Here is an 18,706-nt window from a genome sequence, read left to right on the forward strand (position 1 = left end):
TGATAAGAAGTTTGTGCACTGAGGATCCCCAGAGACCACTTTAGACACTTCATCATACTAATGCATGGTAGCCTGTGGTGTTGTGATCTCTGAAGTATTTTCCATCAGCTATGATTGTTTGTAATTTCAGATGCATTAACAAGAAGTGTGTATCTTCAGCATTTCTAAAAACAAGACTTAAGCTGTGCTTCAGCTGATTTTTTAATTTTATTCCTTGACTAGCTATTTAACTTTTATACTTGAGATGGCCTGTATATACAACTTTTCTTTATGACACTTTTCCTGATAGCCTTTTCTTCACATTATTAGAAAGGCAAAAAGCAGGAATCCAGAAAGATTCTCTCCAGTTTGTTCTTCCTTCTCTGATGCATTTGTAATGCAGGAAATTAGAAACTTGGATGCTATTTTGGAGAAAAGGCCTGAAGTTTTTGGTATGATTACATAGCACAAAGAGACCTGATTTGACAGCGGTCTCTGTTATGGCAATAAATATCAGTGCATTTCTGTCTGACTGCATTTATCAAATGAGGTGATTGGAAGCCTAGGTCAGGCTCTGCGTCAGGTCTCCCAGTTCTTTGAGCTGAAGGAAATGGCATAGTTCAGAGCTCTTGGAACCGCATACTTTCAGCTCATACGTACTTTAGATGAACCTGAAGAGTGGAATTAAAGCTTTCTTTGAAATCATGAAGGCTACTGGTGTGAGAGTGGACAATATAAATGTTGTGCTTATGACCTTTTGATGTTTTGATGGACCTGTCTGATAGCTGATATTGTATTCCTTTAGCTATTGCCCAGCAATGTGCTTTGGGGCATTTAAGGCTTTAGGAAAACCCAGAAATAGTGTCATTTTACAGGTAGAACCTGACTCCTCAGCCACTGTTGTTGGTGCTCACCAGTAGTGGATGTAATGGGAGGATTCATTAGGGCATAATGTAAGGGTTTTTCCCTGCCTGTCTCTCCTCCCCACTCTCTGGTGTATAGCAGTGGACTTCTGGCAGCCTTTTCCTTGAAAGGGAGGGGGAGAGAGGGGAGACAATTTTTACTGCCTCACCTTGTTCTCTTCTGTTTGTTGCAGGTCTGCAGTTTGAGTTCATTAACCCCATCTTTGAGTTCTCAAAGGGAATGAATGAGCTACAGCTTAATGATGCTGAATATGCACTTTTAATTGCCATCAATATTTTCTCTGCAGGTAAAAAGCCAGGAACATCTGAAGAGCTGCAGTAGTGAATCGTAGGGCAAAGGAAGTAGAATGAAGGGATGTTACAAGCAGAAAAGGAGTAATAGAGTTGGGTATAGAGTGTAGTGATAAAGGGAGCATATTATTCATTATATTCTGAATTTTCTAGTGCCACTTCCAGAGGAAATTGAATTCCTCAATACTGGAAAAGTGTGCAGAAAAGCCAGCCAGAATTTATCTTCCTCATTTAGAACTTGCTATTTTACTGCCCCCTTAATATCCTTGGCACCTCTCTGGTGTGATGCAGGTCCCACGGCATGAGTGACATCTAGTGGGCAAGCAAGCATACTCTGGACAAGAGGCAGTATTGCTCTGGGCCAGGACAGGGCTTTGCCAAGAAACCAACTCTACTCTTCTGTCTTGTGACCTGATTAATGACTGTTTTTCTTTGTTCCTGTTTCCTAACTGGCTCAGCTACTGGAGAGACTTTCCCATTTGATCTTGAATAGGTGGCTTTACATTTTTTCTGGTACAGGAACATGAGACTAAACAGCACTGTGTAAATATGTTTGGTCTCTCCACCTCTATAGGAGTCGGATTGGACTCCCCACATGCAGTGGACATCACTGAGAAAGAACAGTTACAGGCAACTGCCACAGCTACCACAGTTTCATGGATATGTCTCCCAGCTGTGCTGGGTGAATGTGAGATGAAGTTTTGGGAAGACACCGTAGGAGGAAGTGGGGTTAGACAGAGATGTTAAATCCAGTGAAGCTGCCCGTGGCAATTTGCTTACGTCTAATCTGCTTACTTCTAACCTGCTTTTTGGCAGACCGACCGAATGTGCAGGACCAGTCCCTGGTGGAGAGGCTGCAGCACACCTATGTGGAAGCACTTCATTCTTACATTTGCATCAACAGACCAAATGTAAGTGCCTGACCAGAACATCTCCAGGCATGATGCAAGCAGATTTTGTATTTATGCAGGCAGAGTTCCTGCAGTATTGTCTCTTAATAGGTCTCTTGCTGCCTGTACTGTCAGGCTTGTCCCTTCTGGGCTCTTTGATAGCAGCTGTAAATGCAGGGTTTGTGAGCTCTCACAATCTGCTGTTCTGTATCACATTCCATAGTTTAGCCAGCATGGAAAGTCTGGAGTTTTGGGACATGATGTACTACTTGTGTTCTTTCATACTGCATCATCCTGGAGAATGCTGGGTCTAGAGGAAATAAGGATTGTGATTACAGTGTCATGTAATCAGCTGTGGTAATTTTTTTTTTTAAACTAAGTTTTAGGTGGATTTACTAACAGCTGTCTGTTTGGCCCTGCAGGACCGTTTGATGTTTCCACGGATGTTAATGAAGCTGGTCAGTCTTCGGACACTGAGCAGTGTCCACTCTGAACAGGTGTTTGCCCTTCGGCTGCAGGATAAGAAACTCCCGCCCCTGCTCTCAGAAATCTGGGATGTGCATGAGTGACTGCATGCTCCCAGGGCGCTGACATGCTGACATAATGCCATCTCCCAGCCTTTGCTAATGAGAAGCCAGCCTCCCCTCTCCAAAGCACTGAACCCTGGGCTGGGCATGCAGGGAGTGATGAGCCTGGGGTTTCAGTGTTGTCATGAGACTATGCAGGAGGCAGCTGGGCTAGATCAGATGGAGGGGTTGGTTTCAATGTAGTGCCCGTAGCCCAAAGGAATAACATGAAACATTCAAAAACGGTAGAAATGAAGACCTTTCTCCCTGCCCCTCAACTCCTTTTTCTTCAGAGTCTTTCTCTTCTCTAAGCATATGCTGAGGGTTTGCCCCATTGATCCTCTTCTTGCTGATTATGAAAATGAATTTGCAGGAATTTGCCAAAAGCTCTCTGTTGAGAGTAACCCAGCTCAAAAGGCTTCTGCAGGGTCCCCAGTGTACCTGGATCTGAGGAGCTCAGGGAAGTCAGTGTGGATGTTCTAGGGGTTTCACTGGGTTTCCTATAAATAAAATCTCTTGAATGTGCTGCCCTTTACAATGATTCCAAGAGAAGTAGCTTTTATTTCTTTATTATGAGACTACATCTCTAGAGCTGCCCTTTATTCTGGTCCTCCTTTGGAAAAAAGATTCCTGTAATGTGTAGTGCCCTTTGTCTAACAAGGAGGTCCTCTGGGTAGGGAACATTGTGTATCAAAAAGATGTCAGGCATAAAGTAGTGGATTTTTTTTAGTGTAATGCATCACGGTTTTATCTCATGGTGGTTCTCAGACAGCTCACTTTACCTTTGATTTGCTAACTGCTGGACAACTTTAGTTCAACACAAATCAGGGCATAGATTTTATCTTTAGGGGTGGAATAGAAGAAGGACAGGTGGGTAGGCCTGGTACCTAGGTAAGGTGGGTGTGGTGGAAGGATCTCTTAAACTTCCAAGAATCTGGAGCATGTGGTATGTGTTCCAAGGTGGGTGTGAAGATGTATTGACCAAGGAGAGAGAGAGGACACACTGCATTTAGTGAAATATGTGGGCATTGCATAAGCTGTGGGCTGTACAACTCTCAGATCACAGGCTGCAGGAATATTGGGTGTAATCAGATCCACTTGCATTGTCTTCCTTTTGCCAAAGTCTTTCCAAGGTACTTGCTCAAGGTTTCAGTGGTGATCATGGGATATGGAGGTCCCTCCTGTGTGAGGAGTGCCAACTCCTTCAGAAGGACACTTGGGTCTTGTATCCTTTCTTCACTTTGGGCATTGTGAGATCCACACTGGATTTATGGCCCAAGTTTTAGGTATCCACATCCATAAGTATTCTAGGATTTACAGCAATATTTTGTCTGACAGAAGAGAAATATACTGTTATAAAACATGTTCCTTATTTTTCAAGAAAAAACATCTTATGGCTGATCTCAGAGATGTAACCTTAAGTATCCTGGTAGCTTGGTCTCATGAGTCTTCTCTGTCATAGGGTCTGTGTTTGCTTGCCCGGTGAGCATCCCAAGAGCATAGGTTCACATGGCTCGGGGTTTTTTTGTCTGTCTGTTTTTTGGTTCGTTTGTTTTTTTTTTTTTGGCTGTGTATCTGAGCGCTATGCCCGTGGTGAGGGTATCGTGTCCATTTTGCACTTGAGGTTGGTCCCCTGCCACTGGCCTTCACTCTGCACCTTTGTAAAGCACTTGTAACAATCTGTAAAATAATCTGTTGTTTTTTATAACTCATTGCAATTGCAAAAATTCTTGTTTAAATCTGTATTTTTAACTAATCTGTTTGAGAAATGTTAATGTTTATATAAAAGAATAAAGCCTAATACAGGATTTTGACATTCTCTGATGTGCTGTCATGAGACTGGAGGAGGGTGGAATAAGTTCTTGCTGTAACAAGCTCAAAGCTGATAAGAAATTATGAGTATATGTGTTGGGGGAAAAGCAAGAAGTGGCAAGAAAGAAATAGCAGTGCAACCCCAGGCAGTTTCTTTTGGCTTTTGGTATAAGATTTGTAGCTCAGTATGTGCCTTGCTGTGTGCCAGAGCTGGGAAATAGCTGGCAAATAGGTGAAGTGGAGTAAGTGTATATCACGAAGACCATGCATTATGCATACACATCTCACCTTGATTTGTGCAGCTGCACTCAGAATGCAACCCTTTTATTGCACGTGCTCCTCTCCATTTCCTGCGTTTTGTGGCTCACCAAAATTGAAAGAGGAGTCCAGTGTACCCCAGCTGTCCAGTGGATTTCAGTAGGGCCTTACCTGACCCTGGTGTGCTGCTCATTTCTGATGTATCCACAGGTGAAACACGAGGAGGAGTTGAACATGTGCATTATTACCTCAGCGGGAGCGGAGGGATGGGGGAAAGCAGAGAGCTGTCCAGCATTAGCTGCTTCTGAAGTGCTTGATGATGCCCTGCCTCGATGGGAAAGGAAAGCAGTGATCAGTTCAACAAGGTTCCACATCACAGGCTGTTCTGCTGAAGCCTCTGCATTACTCTGGAGTATCAAATTCAAATTGGAATCTACTGAACCAGAGGAAGAAGGAATAGCAGTAGGCTTACAGGAGATTGGAACAGGGTAGGAGAGGGGGTGTAATGAGCAGAGCTCAAGAGCTCATCAGTGCTGGGTGGATTAGAGGGTGGCTGGGCCCTGGCTGCAGCTTAACTTCCAGCTTTGTATTCTTTGGGCTGCATCTCCTTAATCTGAAGAGAAAAACTGCATGGGAATTTGAGGGATTCTCCAGGTACAACCTACATCATTGCTGTGGATGGCAGGGGTGAAAATGATTTCTCTTGCCTCTGTGTAGTGGCTTAACCCAGACAGCCACCAAACCCCACATAATCACTTGCTCACTCCCCAGCAGCAGGAACGGGGAGAGAATCAGAAGGGTAAAAGCCAGAAAAGTCATGGGTTGAGATAAAGACAGTTTAATAGGCAGAGCAAAAGCCACACACAAAAACAAAGCAAGGACTTCACTGTTTTCTGTGGACAAATCGCTAATCACTGTGTTCAGTGATTAGCTACACACTGTAGCAGGTGTTCAGAATTCTCCAGGAGAGTGGGGCCTTATCACATGGAATTGTGACTTGAGAAGACAAACACCATGGCTCCAAACATCTCCTTCTTCCCCCCTTTATACACTTAGTTATGTGGTCTGGAATATCCCTTTGGTCAGTTGGGGTGCCCTGTCCTGTGTCTCCTCTCAGCCTCCCCTGCACCCCCAGTTTCCTCACCACCATGGCAGCACGCAAAGCAGAAAAGGCCTTGGCTCTGTGTGAGCCCTGCTCAGCAATGACAAAAACATCTCTGCATTATCAACCCTGTGCTCAGCACAAATCCAAAACAGTCACTCTGAAGAAAATTAACTCTTGCAGCCCAAACAAGCACACTTTTCATTATCATGTAGTCAAATACAATCTTCTTGTTTCCATCTTCACATTCTCACTTTTTTTGAAAGTGCAAATCAGTACAGAACCTTTTTTTTTATCTTTTAGAAGCTATGCAGGTTAGCCCATGGAGCTCAAGAAAGCATGTGTGGGGGAAGAACCATCTGTGCAATTGGTGACCCTTTGTACTTTTATGTTTACAAAATGCTATCTAGGCCTGAGATTCAATCCTGCTGCTCTGTCTCTGTGCCTGATCTATTTCATATTAATTTTGCTGATTTGGCCACTGGAGAAATCTTGGGGTACTTGAATTACAATCCTGGGAGGTGTTCCTGGTTGGCTGTACTCTTATTCAACAGCTGTATCTGCTCATGATGCATTCAGATCAATGGGGAGGGAGGAAAAGTATTTCTAAAAACCCAATTCCTCTACAGTGGGCAAAGTATAGATGACAAATATCAAACAGTGTTTCTCCATTTTGCACTCCAGATGTATAAAAACTGTGGGTTACTTGTGGTGCTTTTGGTTGCATTTTGGGTTTATTTTGGTAGTTTTGGTTTTGTTAATAAATGGATTTGTTTGAGCAGCATACTGGTTTTTAGGAGCTTGAAATGAGTTAAAAAAAACTGTATCTCAAGCTTTTAATAACCAAATTCTCTTGTAATCTTACGAAGCTAGTAGCAAATCAGCAAGTATGTAGCTCAACACAGCGGGTGAAAGCACTCGGCACTGTCTCCTTGCCGCAAGGCGGAGTGCCCCTGGCCGTGTGGAGCCGGGCTGTGCTGCGAGGCTTCAGCGGCTGCTTGCCACGAGCTCTGAAAGCTCCAATTCGACGCTTCAAGTCTGAAGTCTTCCCGGTTCTCTCGACGCAGCCTGCTCAGGAGAGCTGTATCCCGCCTGCAATCCCTCCTCTATCCCTCCTCCAATCCCGCCTCCAATCCCGCCTCTATCCCTCCTCTATCCCGCCTCCAATCCCGCCTCCATCCCGCCTTTCCTGCGCGGCTGCGGCGTCCCCTGCGGGCGGCTGGCGGGCGGCTCCCCCCGCCCCGGCTGCGAGTGGTTCGCTCCGCCCGCCCCGCTGCCCCCTCTCCAGCAGTGGCGCGCGCCGCCGCCGGCGCTCGATGCGGAACTGGGCGGGCGGCGCAGAGCGGCGGCGGCGGCGGCGCAGGTGAGCGGGGCGCCCCGGCCGGGCGGGGCCCGGTGCCGGTGCCGCAGGCGGCCGGGTGCGTGCACATGCCACGAGCGGAGCCTGCCCCACCGACCCTACGTGTGGGTCGGGCTGGGGAGCGCGGCCGGCAGCGCTGCCCGCGGTGCCCCGCACCCGGACAGCTGGCGGCGGGGCCCCCCCGCCCGCCCCGAGCGCTGCCGCAGCCGCCCGGCCGGGCGCGGGGGTGATGCTCGAGAGCGGCGAGCCCTTCCGCAAGGTCGCGGCCGGCGGCGGACAGAGATCGTGTCCCGCCGGCAGCGGGGCCGGCCGGGTTCGGCGGCACGGTACCGGGGGCCGGCGGCGGGCGGGGCCGCGATGTCCCGCTGTGGCCGCGGTGTCCCGCTGTGGCCGCGGTGTCCCGCTGTGGCCGTGGGCTCGGCCGGCCGCGGTCGGAGCCGGCCCCGCGCGGGTCGCAGCAGCCCCTGAGGGGTCGCTTTCGGGTCTCCCGGCGGGACGGGGCGGCTTTGGGAATAGCGGCGTGGCCGGCCGGGGAGGGGGCTGTGGGCGAGGGGCCGGTGCCCTCGGTCCCGGCCGCCCGGAGGCTTTTCCTCGCTCCCTGCCGGGTGGAAGCGGGCAGGATGGGGAGGGGAGGGAGAAGGGCAGACAGAGCCCCTTGGAAGGGGTGAGGCGTGCAGCCGTGTGAAGGGATTGCTGCGGTAATGTGACTGGAAAGGTGCTTTTACTCCTTGGTTTGTAAACAGCAGATCCTGTTACTCTGCAAGACAATAGAATAGGAAATCCACTTTATACTGGGCAATTTCATATGAAGGCGACTTTCAATCAAGAGCATTTTCCGCTCAGAAATGGGTGTCCCCACCTTGTTGTGTTGCTCGCTTTTATTGTCAGGTGGAGGAGGGGAAGAAAGCTTGCTCTGTGTCACTGTTGGTGTGGAGCCACGATAAAGAGGTGTTCCGAGAAATGATAAGCTTTGAAGGAAACTGATTTGTTTCCAATCTTTCTTCTCTCCCTTTCCCCCTGGACTCCTCCGTATCCCACACTGTTTTCAGTCGTACGCACAATAACATACATTGTAAATTTGCAGCCCCGTGGAGGTGGGGTAGAGCTGTGATCGGGCAGTATGTTATGCTCTCCCTAGACAAGCCAGCCATTTTCTCTATGCCCAGTGCTACCCTGGGCCAGCATTTCTGTTGGTGTGCTCTCAAGTGTCCTTGCTGTGCTCCTTGCACCATTGCTTATCTGCAAAAAGGATGCTACTTGTAGACACAAGCAAGGGGAGGGAAGATTTATTATGCTGTCCTGAGGGTCACATAATGAAACCAAAGTCATCCAAATATAGGTTATTTGGGAAGTGTCTCTATTTTTGGACTTAACACTGCTTGGACCTAGGCAACTGTTTTGGATTGGGCACAAGAAACACTTGCTGTGTTCAGCACTAATGAAAAGCTGCAATCCTGACACATCCGAGAGAGCACTTCACATCCAACATAGCTAAAATGCAGTTTTTACAGGATCTAATCTGGCCATCCCCTCACAGCATGTTATGTAACACTGAACTGATAGATCATTCCATCTATAAAATACTATTTTTGCCTTACTGTTGTATTGTTAGAAAACGCACAGCTTTTGAACACAATTTAATAGACACCGTAATTAAATGCACGCTTGTTAAGTATCTTGCTGTGTGTTTAACAAAATGCAAAATCATCAGCAAGTCTCTAGAATGCTTTTGTTTGGAGATAAATACAGCCTTGTCCTCACTAAAAGATCTTGTACTTGCCTGTCCAGTGGTGCTGCAGCTGTATCACAGGTCTGGGCTCCTGTGTTCTTACCAAATTAACAGGTTTCAAGCTGTAAGCTTCAGAGTCCTACTGCATTGCTTTCCAAGTTACTGCTTTTAAAACAATTCTAAGTTTACTGGATGGGCAAAAAAGGAAAACAGTATCTTCCCTGAAAGAGTGTTGTCTACACAAAATGCATAACATGGCCAAGACACAGTTCTAGGATGTGTATTATATGCCAAAGCTGTGAAAGGTGGTGAACCAAAGGCTGTGTGGAAATTGGCAAAAAAAAAAAAAAAGCTTCTAATTTAAAGTTTTCATGGAAAAATGTAAATATATACTAGAGGGCAGACCTCTTCTTCAGTGACGGTACCATTCTGTAACTCTTTTGAAAGCAGACAGGGCATGTGTGTAATGAATCACAGAATGTGCTGAGCTGGAAGGGACCCACCAGGATCATTGAATCCAGCTCCTGGCCCTTCACAGGACCATCCCCAAGAGCTTGAGAGTATTGAGTCCAACTTCTGCCTGTTTTAGAAGGATTTGAGGGTCAGAGAAGTAAAAGTTTTGAGGATTTTTAACAGTAATCCTTGTCCACCTAGCCAAAGTAGCTTTTTTGGTTTTAGATCTTCAGGACTGGTGGTTCAGTCGAAATGGCATCAGTGCATTTCAGGCCTTACTAGAACACTTGTTCATATTATCTTCCTGAATTAAATTAGTGTTGGCTTTGATTTTATCTGCCTTGGGCTCAAGGGCATAGAGGCTCATAATTTATAGCTTTTCCCCTCTCAAGCCATATCAAATACTCAGGTTCTGTATAGACAGGATATACTAGGCATACCTCTGTCAAGATGTTCAGTCTGGTCTATTTAATGTCTTCTGTGGTGAGCCAGTGGCAAAACCAAATATTTATGAAAACTTTGAGTATTAAATTAGAAAGTCACAAGTACTGCTAAATTCTAAGAGAATAAATTTCTTCAAAGTTTTGAATTCCCAGCATTCCAGCTAGTAGATTTTCTCTGATACTCCTTTCCAGATACATTTGTTAGAAGAATGGCTTTCTTTTTTGGGGGAAAAGATTGGTAGGGATTTAGTATATGAGAGTGGATAACAAATGGTGTAAAATACTGTGTTTTCCCAGTTGTTTCACACTGTCATTTTGTAACTGGATTTGCCATCATACTCACAAGATGTTAATTGATACTTTTATGTTAAAACTTAGTACAGAGGTGAATGGTTCACTTACTTTCCATTAGGAAGGAATTGGAGACAGGCAATGCATATGTTACAACCCAGATGAATTCCTGCAATGTCCTTTGGCCCTGTTGTGCCTGCATTTAAGATATACTGCATTAAATTTCCAGGCAGTTGACATGGTTATTCAATGCACTGGTGGAAAGTACAGATACAGCTTCTGATTAGGGATTTGCAGCAATGAGGAAAGGATTTAGTAAAAAAGAATGAAAGAGCTTGATATGCAAGATTAATATCATGTCCCCAGTTTAAAGAGCTTTCATCTATCTCAAGATATGAATTTTTGTGAAGTGAAAGCATTGTCAGTGACCTAATAAGAAACTACATGAAATAAAAATGAGCATCATGAGGCATCAATTACAAGGGAATGCATTTTAGTGGGATAATCTGTTAATCTGTGGAATAATTGTGATATTTCTTTTGAAGACAGAACGCTTTGCTGCTTTTCATTCTCTACCTTGAGAGCTATGAAAAACTTCCACTGACCTACTGCTCACTCTCTGTGGCTGAACGTGTATAATTCAGCTGGTCTTTGCTCTGTTGTTTGAGCTGGAAAATAATTTTAGAGCAGCTAGATTCTCTGTCACTGGATCTCCTTAAACCTGTCAAAACAACATGGAAATTACTGTTGATTATTGACAAACACGCTCCTGATTTCTGTCTTGGAACTAGAATAACTGGTTGAAACCCCAAACCAAGCAAACTGAAGAGCTGACCCATGTACTGCCAGGAGCAGTACATGGTTTACACTGGAGAACTCCCAGATGGGGAGGTTGTGCCTGTTGGTGCCCAGAAACCACTGAATTGTGAGAGGTTGTGTTCACTTTAGATCACTGCTACTAGCAGGACCCTTGCAGGGATTTAGAAATAAGAAGTGCTGCTTGCATATGCCTAAATTACCTAAGATGAGGCAGTTCTCGTGCTGTGATCCCAGACACTGCAGTTAAATAAGAGACTTGTGCTTCTGGGTTGCTGTGAGAAATAATGCATCAGAGTAGCAGCAAGGAGCAAGGTTTCATGGTTTTCTGTTTCTTCTACTGCCTTCATTATGTCAGAGCAGCAGCATTCCTCAAAACTGAGCTGGTCATCATGTTGCCTTTGATGTATCTGGTAATGTTTGTCAGATATCACCTTTTTGTTTTGTTTGTAACTAATCTCTGAACAGCTGTGACAATCAGGGAATTAACATTTGCTTTTTTATACCAGGGACAAAGATACATTACTGTCAAATTTGTTATCTGATGACCTCCAGGAACTGTGTGTTATCTTTTGAGCAGAGCAGCCTTTTATTTCATATCCTGTTACTTTGTCACATCAGTGTCCTGGTTGTGTCCTGCTTCCCATTATATTCTGACTGAATTTGCCAATGTCAGTGTAAAACTTTTGATCACCTTCTTGCCTGTAGCTTTGACACCAGCTTGCCTGGATCTCTTCTTGCCCTGCTGTCTTGTCCTTCCTCTGGAAGGGCCCTGGTGACAGGAGATGAGGAGTTGTGCCTCTGCCTGTTTCCTTGTCATCAGCTAGCAGGAGGAGTGCTTTTTGTGATACAGATAATTAAGAATCAAAACCACTACCCATCAAAATTTGCTGCAGCCACACACACCCGGCTCTGCTGCTGGGTGTGTTTCCTCTTGATGAGCAGTTCAACTGCTCTGCTGGAGCCACGAGCTGGACACGCTGCTTCCGTCCTCCAGGCCACCTGGTTTCTCCCTTCTCTCTTGTTAGTAGTCTTAAGACATACCCAGCAGGGTGGTGTTTTCCCTCCTTGCCTTGCTGTGGTGACTGCCACTGCCAGTGTCTGGAAGGACCTCTCGGGAGCCCTTGCTCTGTCGCTGGCTGGCTCCAGCAGTTGCTTGAGGCAGTTCCTGTCCCTTCTTCACTCTGAGCTTGCTTCCCCCAATGTTTACGTGTGGGTGAGTCTGCCAAACATGCTTCTCACACCCCAGAGCTCTTGTAGAAAGAAAATGGGCTTGTCTCTTTATTTCCTTCCAGTTTTGACCAGCTGGTACTATGATTTGTTACCAAAATTAATAGTAGGATCGGTTTGAGAGTAGGAATTTCTGATCTCCCATGGTGTTGATGAAGAGAAGGGGAAGGTGTGTAGAGGGAAGGAAGAACAAGCAGGTGGCACAGGTGGGGAGACAGGCTGAGTGCTTCTAATACACAAGGCAAAACAGATGTGGGGCTCTGAGTTCTGAGGTGCTAACAACAGCCAAATGACTGGATTATTTAAAGTACTTTATTTTCTGGTTCGCATTATCCTGAACAATGTTTCAGTGTTTCCACACTGGTTGTGAGCATTCCCCCCACTCTGTCTTACAAATGGCTGTAATTTATTGTTGAGATCCCATTTGTCTGTGTGATGGATTTCCAGGAAAGAGTTGAATGCGCCTGTGTCCGCTGGTGGTGATGCTGTGAGTGATGTCTCCTGGCCCAGAGCTGCTCACTGTGGCTGGGGGAGGCGCCGTGGCAAGGGAAAGCACTGAATAATTTAGCAGTTGCAGCTGCATCCAGCAGTTCTCTCAAATGTCACACGCTTTGTTGTTTTCTTGTTAATTTTTTAATGGCTGTACATTTACACTATTTGGTTATTGGAAAAAAACCTTCTGGTGCCTGCATTATGGGAACTGTGGCCTACTGCTCAAATTCCCAGCAGAGGGCTGGGAATGGAAGCATCTTGTGGGTGCTGAGGTCTGGGCTACACTTAGAAGCAACACCAGCATTTCTCAGCTCAAAGTTCATGCCAAAAGCAGTTCTGGTTTGGAAAAAAATGTAATGCTGTAGTGGTTGCAGGTAGTGTGAGGCTAATTGGGCCTGGAGGCATTGTGTGGGCTTTGGTTTGCCCTTCCTTCCTCCCACCCCTACTCCTTGCAAAATGTTCAAGTGCAGATTTGAGGATCAGTGAAAAGCTGATGAGGTAGAGAAAATGAGAAGGCTCTTGTAATTTGTGATAGTGACGTTTTGCAAGGAGGGGCAAAAAAGGACAGACTTCAAAAGAGTTGGCCTTGTGTTACTGTTCTCTCATGCAAACCTCCAGAGGTGATTTTTGAATGAGAGATGAATTTAAATTCAAACAGTGTAGAGCAGGAGAACTGGCCAGATTGGGAGAGGGTTTTTATGCCAGCATTTTTCCTGTGATTCTATAGTGAGTGGTGCCCTGCACAATGATCCTGCCCAGGAAGGATCACGAGAGAGATGTTTCACACAGTAACGAAGGGGAGGAAAATAAGGTCTTTAACCTAAATCGAAGCGTGTGAAATGTCCTGTAGCTGAGGCTGAAATCTGCCATCTCCTTCCTGTTGGGAAGTGGAGTACTATGAAATGGTGTGTTTTTCCTGCATTAGTTGATTGTTGATGGTTTTCCCCAAGAGTGTAATGAAATAAAATAGATAACAGTATTTGCATACCGTTCTTTCTCACATACTTATCTCTTGTTGCTCATTCAAGCCCTGGTCTTGATTTTTCTTCATGGCTTTCAGGTGCTACTGGTGGGTGCAGCTGTGGCTCTGTGGGGCAGGTGCTGCTGGAACCTCTCCTTAGCCTTTGCTGCTGCCTGCAAGTTCCTGTTAGGATTGTGTGTTTGTGTTAGCACACTCTGCACGTTCTTTTTGTGCCTGCACTGCATGTTTGTGCAAGCATCCTGTGGGTACCTGGGTGAGCAGATTTTATCAGCTGTGGTTAGTAACTCAGCTTTCTGTGCTGAGTTACAGGATGCCTCCTGATATTTGTAGTACTCGTGGATATGGTCGGCTCATGGACTGGAGGTGTTTGGCATGTTGCAGATGCTGTGCTGTCATCTGGCCTGGGGCATGCAGGTGCCAGGAGGGCTGTGTTTCAGCGCTGGCTGCAGGCAGCCCATGTGTCTGGGTGAAGCTTGTTGGGAGTGTGGGCAGTGCTGGGAGCTTTGGTGGTGGAGCGGAGGGGGTGGAGCGCTGCAGCTGCTCTATAAATACACCCGACAGGCTGAAATCTAGGGACTAAAAGATTGGGTTGCTATGGCGATTGATCTGAATCAGATTACCTGTGGGGCTGTTTTCACAGCATGTGCATGTGTGGTGACTGCGTGATCTTGCATGTACAGCAGGCTGCTTTAGCCAAGCTTTTGGCTGAAGCAGGGAGGAGAGAGGAAGCAACACTGAAGGGCCGACATATGGCAAGGACGGACGGGGAAATCTGTCACTATAGCAACTGGGAACCCGAATCAGTCCAGCTTCACTCCGTGATACTGCAAAAAGGTTCCATCTGTGTGCCATGATTCTTCTGTTTGTGGAGTAACTCTGGTCATTTTCAGTCTATCTGTCAGCACCCCTGCCCGTGCTACTTCCATTTTGCTCTCGACAACTAATGTGGAAGCTAAAGATGCTTGGCTGTGTCAGTTCTGTTTTCAGAAGGCAAAGAGATAATATTACTAAGTAGGAAAGGAAGAAATCTTTTAATTATTATAATTATTGAGAAGGCCTTCAAAATAAGCCTTCTTGTATTGCCAAAACCTGTTTTCCCCATTCATTCTTTAATTTTCTTTTATCTGGTTTGTTCTGCCCTTTCCCTCAAGATTTATTGATAGGTGAAAAGTGGAAATAGTTGGGGTGCATCTGCTGTTTTACCTGTAAGCAACTCTTACTGATTGAAGTGATGCATGTGCTCCAGGGTGGATGCTTTTAGAATTTGCCAGCAGTCCTGTTCTCTGCTGGGTGATTTTTTATGCTTGGAACTATCCCCATAGCATTTTGCAAAACCACACCTATGTTATAGATTAGCCATACTAGATAAATATGTCTTTGTTTAGGTATGCTTGCAGTTTTTTGAAAATGCCCTTTTTATTATTTTTTCCCCCCTCCAGAGTGCAAGTATCTTCTTAGGAGTCACATTTTTGGCATGCACTGCTGCCTCGCCAAGGTGCATGGTAATAAACAAAGCAGCTGCACCAGTATGGCAAGTCCATCCAGGTCAGATTTTAGAAATTGTCCCATGTTCTATCAGGTTCTGGAGAATGGGAAGTGTTCTTATCTCTGCTGTTGTCTGTTTCTTGTATTAGCTGAAACACTGTAGTATCTGGATAATAGCAATAATGAGCTTCCTAGAATTTTGTATATTTTAAAGTATCAAACTATTTGCAGTGTTTTATTGTAGTTGTTAAGCAGAGGAAGTGAAAAATGGCTCATGTGAAAAGAATACTGCCTGTCTGCTTCTATAAAAGTTTAGTACAAGCAAAAATAGCATTTGCTATACCAGAGATAATGTCTGGCATCATTTAAAACACACTTGGAAGAAGAAGTAACCAAAATTTCAGTGGTAAAGATTCCATAAAGATTATTAAAATGTCTAAAGACAGAGCTACCATGAACAGTTCATACTGGGCTTCAAACCATGTTGTTTCCAGTTCAGCAGCGAGTTCAATGGAGTTCCTGCCCACACAGGTGAGGTTGGCTGGTCCTGAGGTACTCACACCTATTTCTCATCGCTTAGCAGATGCTATGTGTGATGCAAGGTGGGTGATGTGAGAAAAAGAAACATAAAGCAACCCAAAGGTGGGTATTGAAACTCCTGGCCCTATTTGTATTTCTTTCAGCTCTGAGTTTGGTTCAATTGGTGAGCCTTGAGTTCAGAAAACAATGCACTAAGGTCAGCCATAGCGGCTATTAGAGCTGAACTCAGTACAGACTGTCTTGGTGAGAGTAAATAGAAATTCATGATGTTCCAAGGAAACTAAAAATTTAGTTCTTTTTGGGTGTGACTGGAAATCTGATTTTTCACAAGGTGAAATTTCAGTGAACTGTTGTTTATGTGGCTTCTGTCCTGTAATTTTTTCTGTCTCCTTCACAATTTCCTCTTTTTTCTCGTACAAGTTAATGTCCCATGTATGCTCACTATTCAGTCAGTGTGCAAATTGAATTGTATGATACTGATTTATATTCTAAAGGTATCCATGCAGTGGTGAACTGTACAGTATTATCCTTTTACCAGATAAGAGCTGGAGATAATTAAAGGAGAAACCTTTCTGGTCCCATCTTAAAGCATGGAAGAGTTATAAGCAGGGCTTAGCACTTCTTGGAAGTGAATCTGTTGTCTTCATACCATTTTTGCAAGCAATGGTGTAAATACCCGCTGGGCATCATGCAGTTCAGTGTAAGCCTGGCCCATCAAAGCTGGGAGCCTCTGTGTGAGGAAAACAACTTGAGTGTGGTGGGTTGTCCTTGGCTGGGTGCCACTTGTCCACCAAGCCACTCTATCACACCCCTGCTCAGCAGAACAGGGGGAAGAAAATAAGATGGAAAAAACCTTGTGGGTAAAAGCAGAGGCAGTTTAATAAAGCAAAGATTGCATTTATGGAAGCAAAGAAGCCCAAGAAATTTTATTATCCACTTCCCAGAAGCAAGTGCTGTCCAGCTATTTCCTGGGAAGCAGAGCTTCAGTAGGCTTAGTGGTTGCTCCAGATTATAAATGTTTTAAATAATGGATTCTCTGCCTTTCTCCTCTCTCTTAGGTTTTTTCCTGAGCAGATGTCATATGGGATATCCTTCTGGTCAGCTGGGTTAGCAGTCCTGGCTGTGTCCCCTCCCAAGACTTTGCATATTCCCCAGCAGTGCTGGGGGGAAGATGTTGGAGAGGCAGCCTTGATGCTGTGCCAGCACTGCTCAGCAGTAGCCAAAACACAGATGTGTTATCAGCATCTTTCCAGTTACCAGTACACAGCACATCACTGGGAGGGCTGCTGTGGGGAAAATGACCTCCATCCCAGCCAGACCCCATACACTGACAGTAGCTGAGTTAACAGTTTGTTGTATCCAAGTGATTCTTAGACTAAATTGCTTTGTTCTTCTAGATTTGTGTCTCGAATGAGAAGACTCTTAACAAAGATTGGGAGCTCCAAGGGATAGATGAAACAGGATAACTGCACATCTTATTAGTCCTAACTCAACTTGGGACTAATGCGGGGCATGGCTCTGACACAGATGACTCTAAACTGATAGAAAGTCTGCTGTGTTTTTTTCATTTCATATCATGTGCTGTGGTGCTTTTCATGAGTGTGTGTGTTTGTTTATATAGACTTTTATTTCTGGGAGGGCTTTAAATTGTAGAATACCATGCAGATTGTCCTCTAAGAAGTTGTGCTACAACCTAAAATGTGGGGTTTGGGGAATTTTGGAATGCAGAGTAATGCCAATAATAGAAGTGTTTGTTGTTTTGAACATTTTTTCATGTCTTGGGTTGCTGGTAAGCCATGGTTTTGTGCTGGTTCTTGCCTTTTGTCTTTGTGCCTAGGCTACAGTGTCAGCTTTTACTAGTGAGCATTGCTGACAGCTGCTACAGTGTGTGGGTGGTGTTAGTTCTCACCAACCCGTTCGCCATCCATATAAGTGCTTATTTCAATTTTGGTGTTGTCTGAGACATGATCTGTTGGTGCAGTATTTTCTGTGGTGGGCATTCCCTTCTCTATTTTTCTTCTTTTCTAGAGTTGAAATAATAGGAAGTCTCTTCTCAAATGATGCTTGAGGATTCAGCCTTCAAAGGGCTGGTTCCAATATGTTTGCAGAGAGAAAAGACACTGCACAAGGCCTTTTCAGAGAAAGCAATGTAAAGTTAAAGCAGTTTGAGAGAGAGAAGAGGTTTTGACATCTCAACCATCTCATAATCAAGATAATCTTTTGGTTCAGGTCCAAATTCCAACATAAAAGAGGAAAAAATGAAGTATCTCTTGGTTGTTTGATCTATTTCTGTCCTAAGGTACTTAGTCTCTAAAATCTAGGAGGATGATTGGAAGGATGGTAAGAAAGAAACTACTTTACCTCTGTATTGACTGTAGAGGTGCTGTCTGTAGTTCTGTGATCACCTGTGTTCAGTCAGGTCTTCCAGATTCCCTTAACTGCTTTCTTCTACCTTTTCTTTGTGCCTGCACAAGCATTTGTGGGGTCACTTGGTGAACCAAGTAAAAAAAAATAACCTTGTAAAAACGAAAGTGGCGAGGGAGAAGAAGGGAGGGCGTTAGGTTTAGTCTGTATCAATTCCACAGCCTGTTTTGCCCTGTAGCTGCACAAACTCTTCTGCCAGCACAGGGAATGGAACGATACTGGCCTGAAGGAAGCCTTTGGCAGAGAGGGAGGGGGAGGCAGGACTGGGATGCCTGTTTGTGGTGCATTGTACAGATCATCAACTGTGGTGTCTGATTCCAAGCACGAGTAGGAAGATGAGTTCCAACAAATGCTGGTGCAATACTCTAAGTGCTGTCATCAGACATTGCTAGATCTCTGAAGAAGTCAGAGATTGAATAGAGGAAGGCAGAAAAACTACTCTTGGTTCTAATTCTTCTACCTCTTGTTCCAATCCAACAATAAATCATCTTCGCAAAAAGAGCCTTTGTCGTCTTATGTCTGACTGAAGCTGTTGTGTTGTTAAATATAGTAAACCAATAAAGGTGGCTCTGGAAGCCCTGGCACAACATCTGCATCCGTCTGGTCTCCCTGGTACTTGTGTTGCAATAGAAAGCAGAAA

General features: G+C 45.0%; 2 protein-coding genes across 32 annotated transcripts in view; both read left to right on the forward strand.

Annotated features, from left to right (window-relative positions):
• The window catches only part of NR1H3 (nuclear receptor subfamily 1 group H member 3), a 31,033-nt gene extending 26,570 nt beyond the window's left edge, over positions 1 to 4,463 (forward strand). For 4 of the 5 annotated variants that reach the window (XM_064424812.1, XM_064424809.1, XM_064424808.1 and 1 more), the window contains exons 7-9: positions 1,076 to 1,189; positions 2,010 to 2,104; positions 2,506 to 4,463. In XM_064424812.1, the coding sequence (XP_064280882.1) occupies positions 1,076 to 1,189; positions 2,010 to 2,104; positions 2,506 to 2,652 (356 nt within the window). In that variant the 3' untranslated portion in view covers positions 2,653 to 4,463. The remainder of the gene's footprint in view (positions 1 to 1,075; positions 1,190 to 2,009; positions 2,105 to 2,505) is intronic. The other variant, XM_064424813.1, reaches the window with a different exon arrangement.
• A 2,605-nt stretch (positions 4,464 to 7,068) lies between these two features.
• MADD (MAP kinase activating death domain) overlaps positions 7,069 to 18,706 on the forward strand; it is a 68,628-nt gene continuing 56,990 nt past the window's right edge. For 26 of the 27 annotated variants that reach the window (XM_064424817.1, XM_064424827.1, XM_064424820.1 and 23 more), the window contains exon 1: positions 7,069 to 7,184. The gene's annotated coding sequence lies outside the window, so the exon portion shown is untranslated. Of the gene's footprint in view, positions 7,185 to 14,310; positions 14,452 to 18,706 lie in introns of those variants that run through there. The other variant, XM_064424816.1, reaches the window with a different exon arrangement.

The sequence above is a fragment of the Passer domesticus genome, chromosome 6, assembly GCF_036417665.1.
Source record: "Passer domesticus isolate bPasDom1 chromosome 6, bPasDom1.hap1, whole genome shotgun sequence".
Lineage (NCBI taxonomy): Eukaryota > Metazoa > Chordata > Aves > Passeriformes > Passeridae > Passer > Passer domesticus.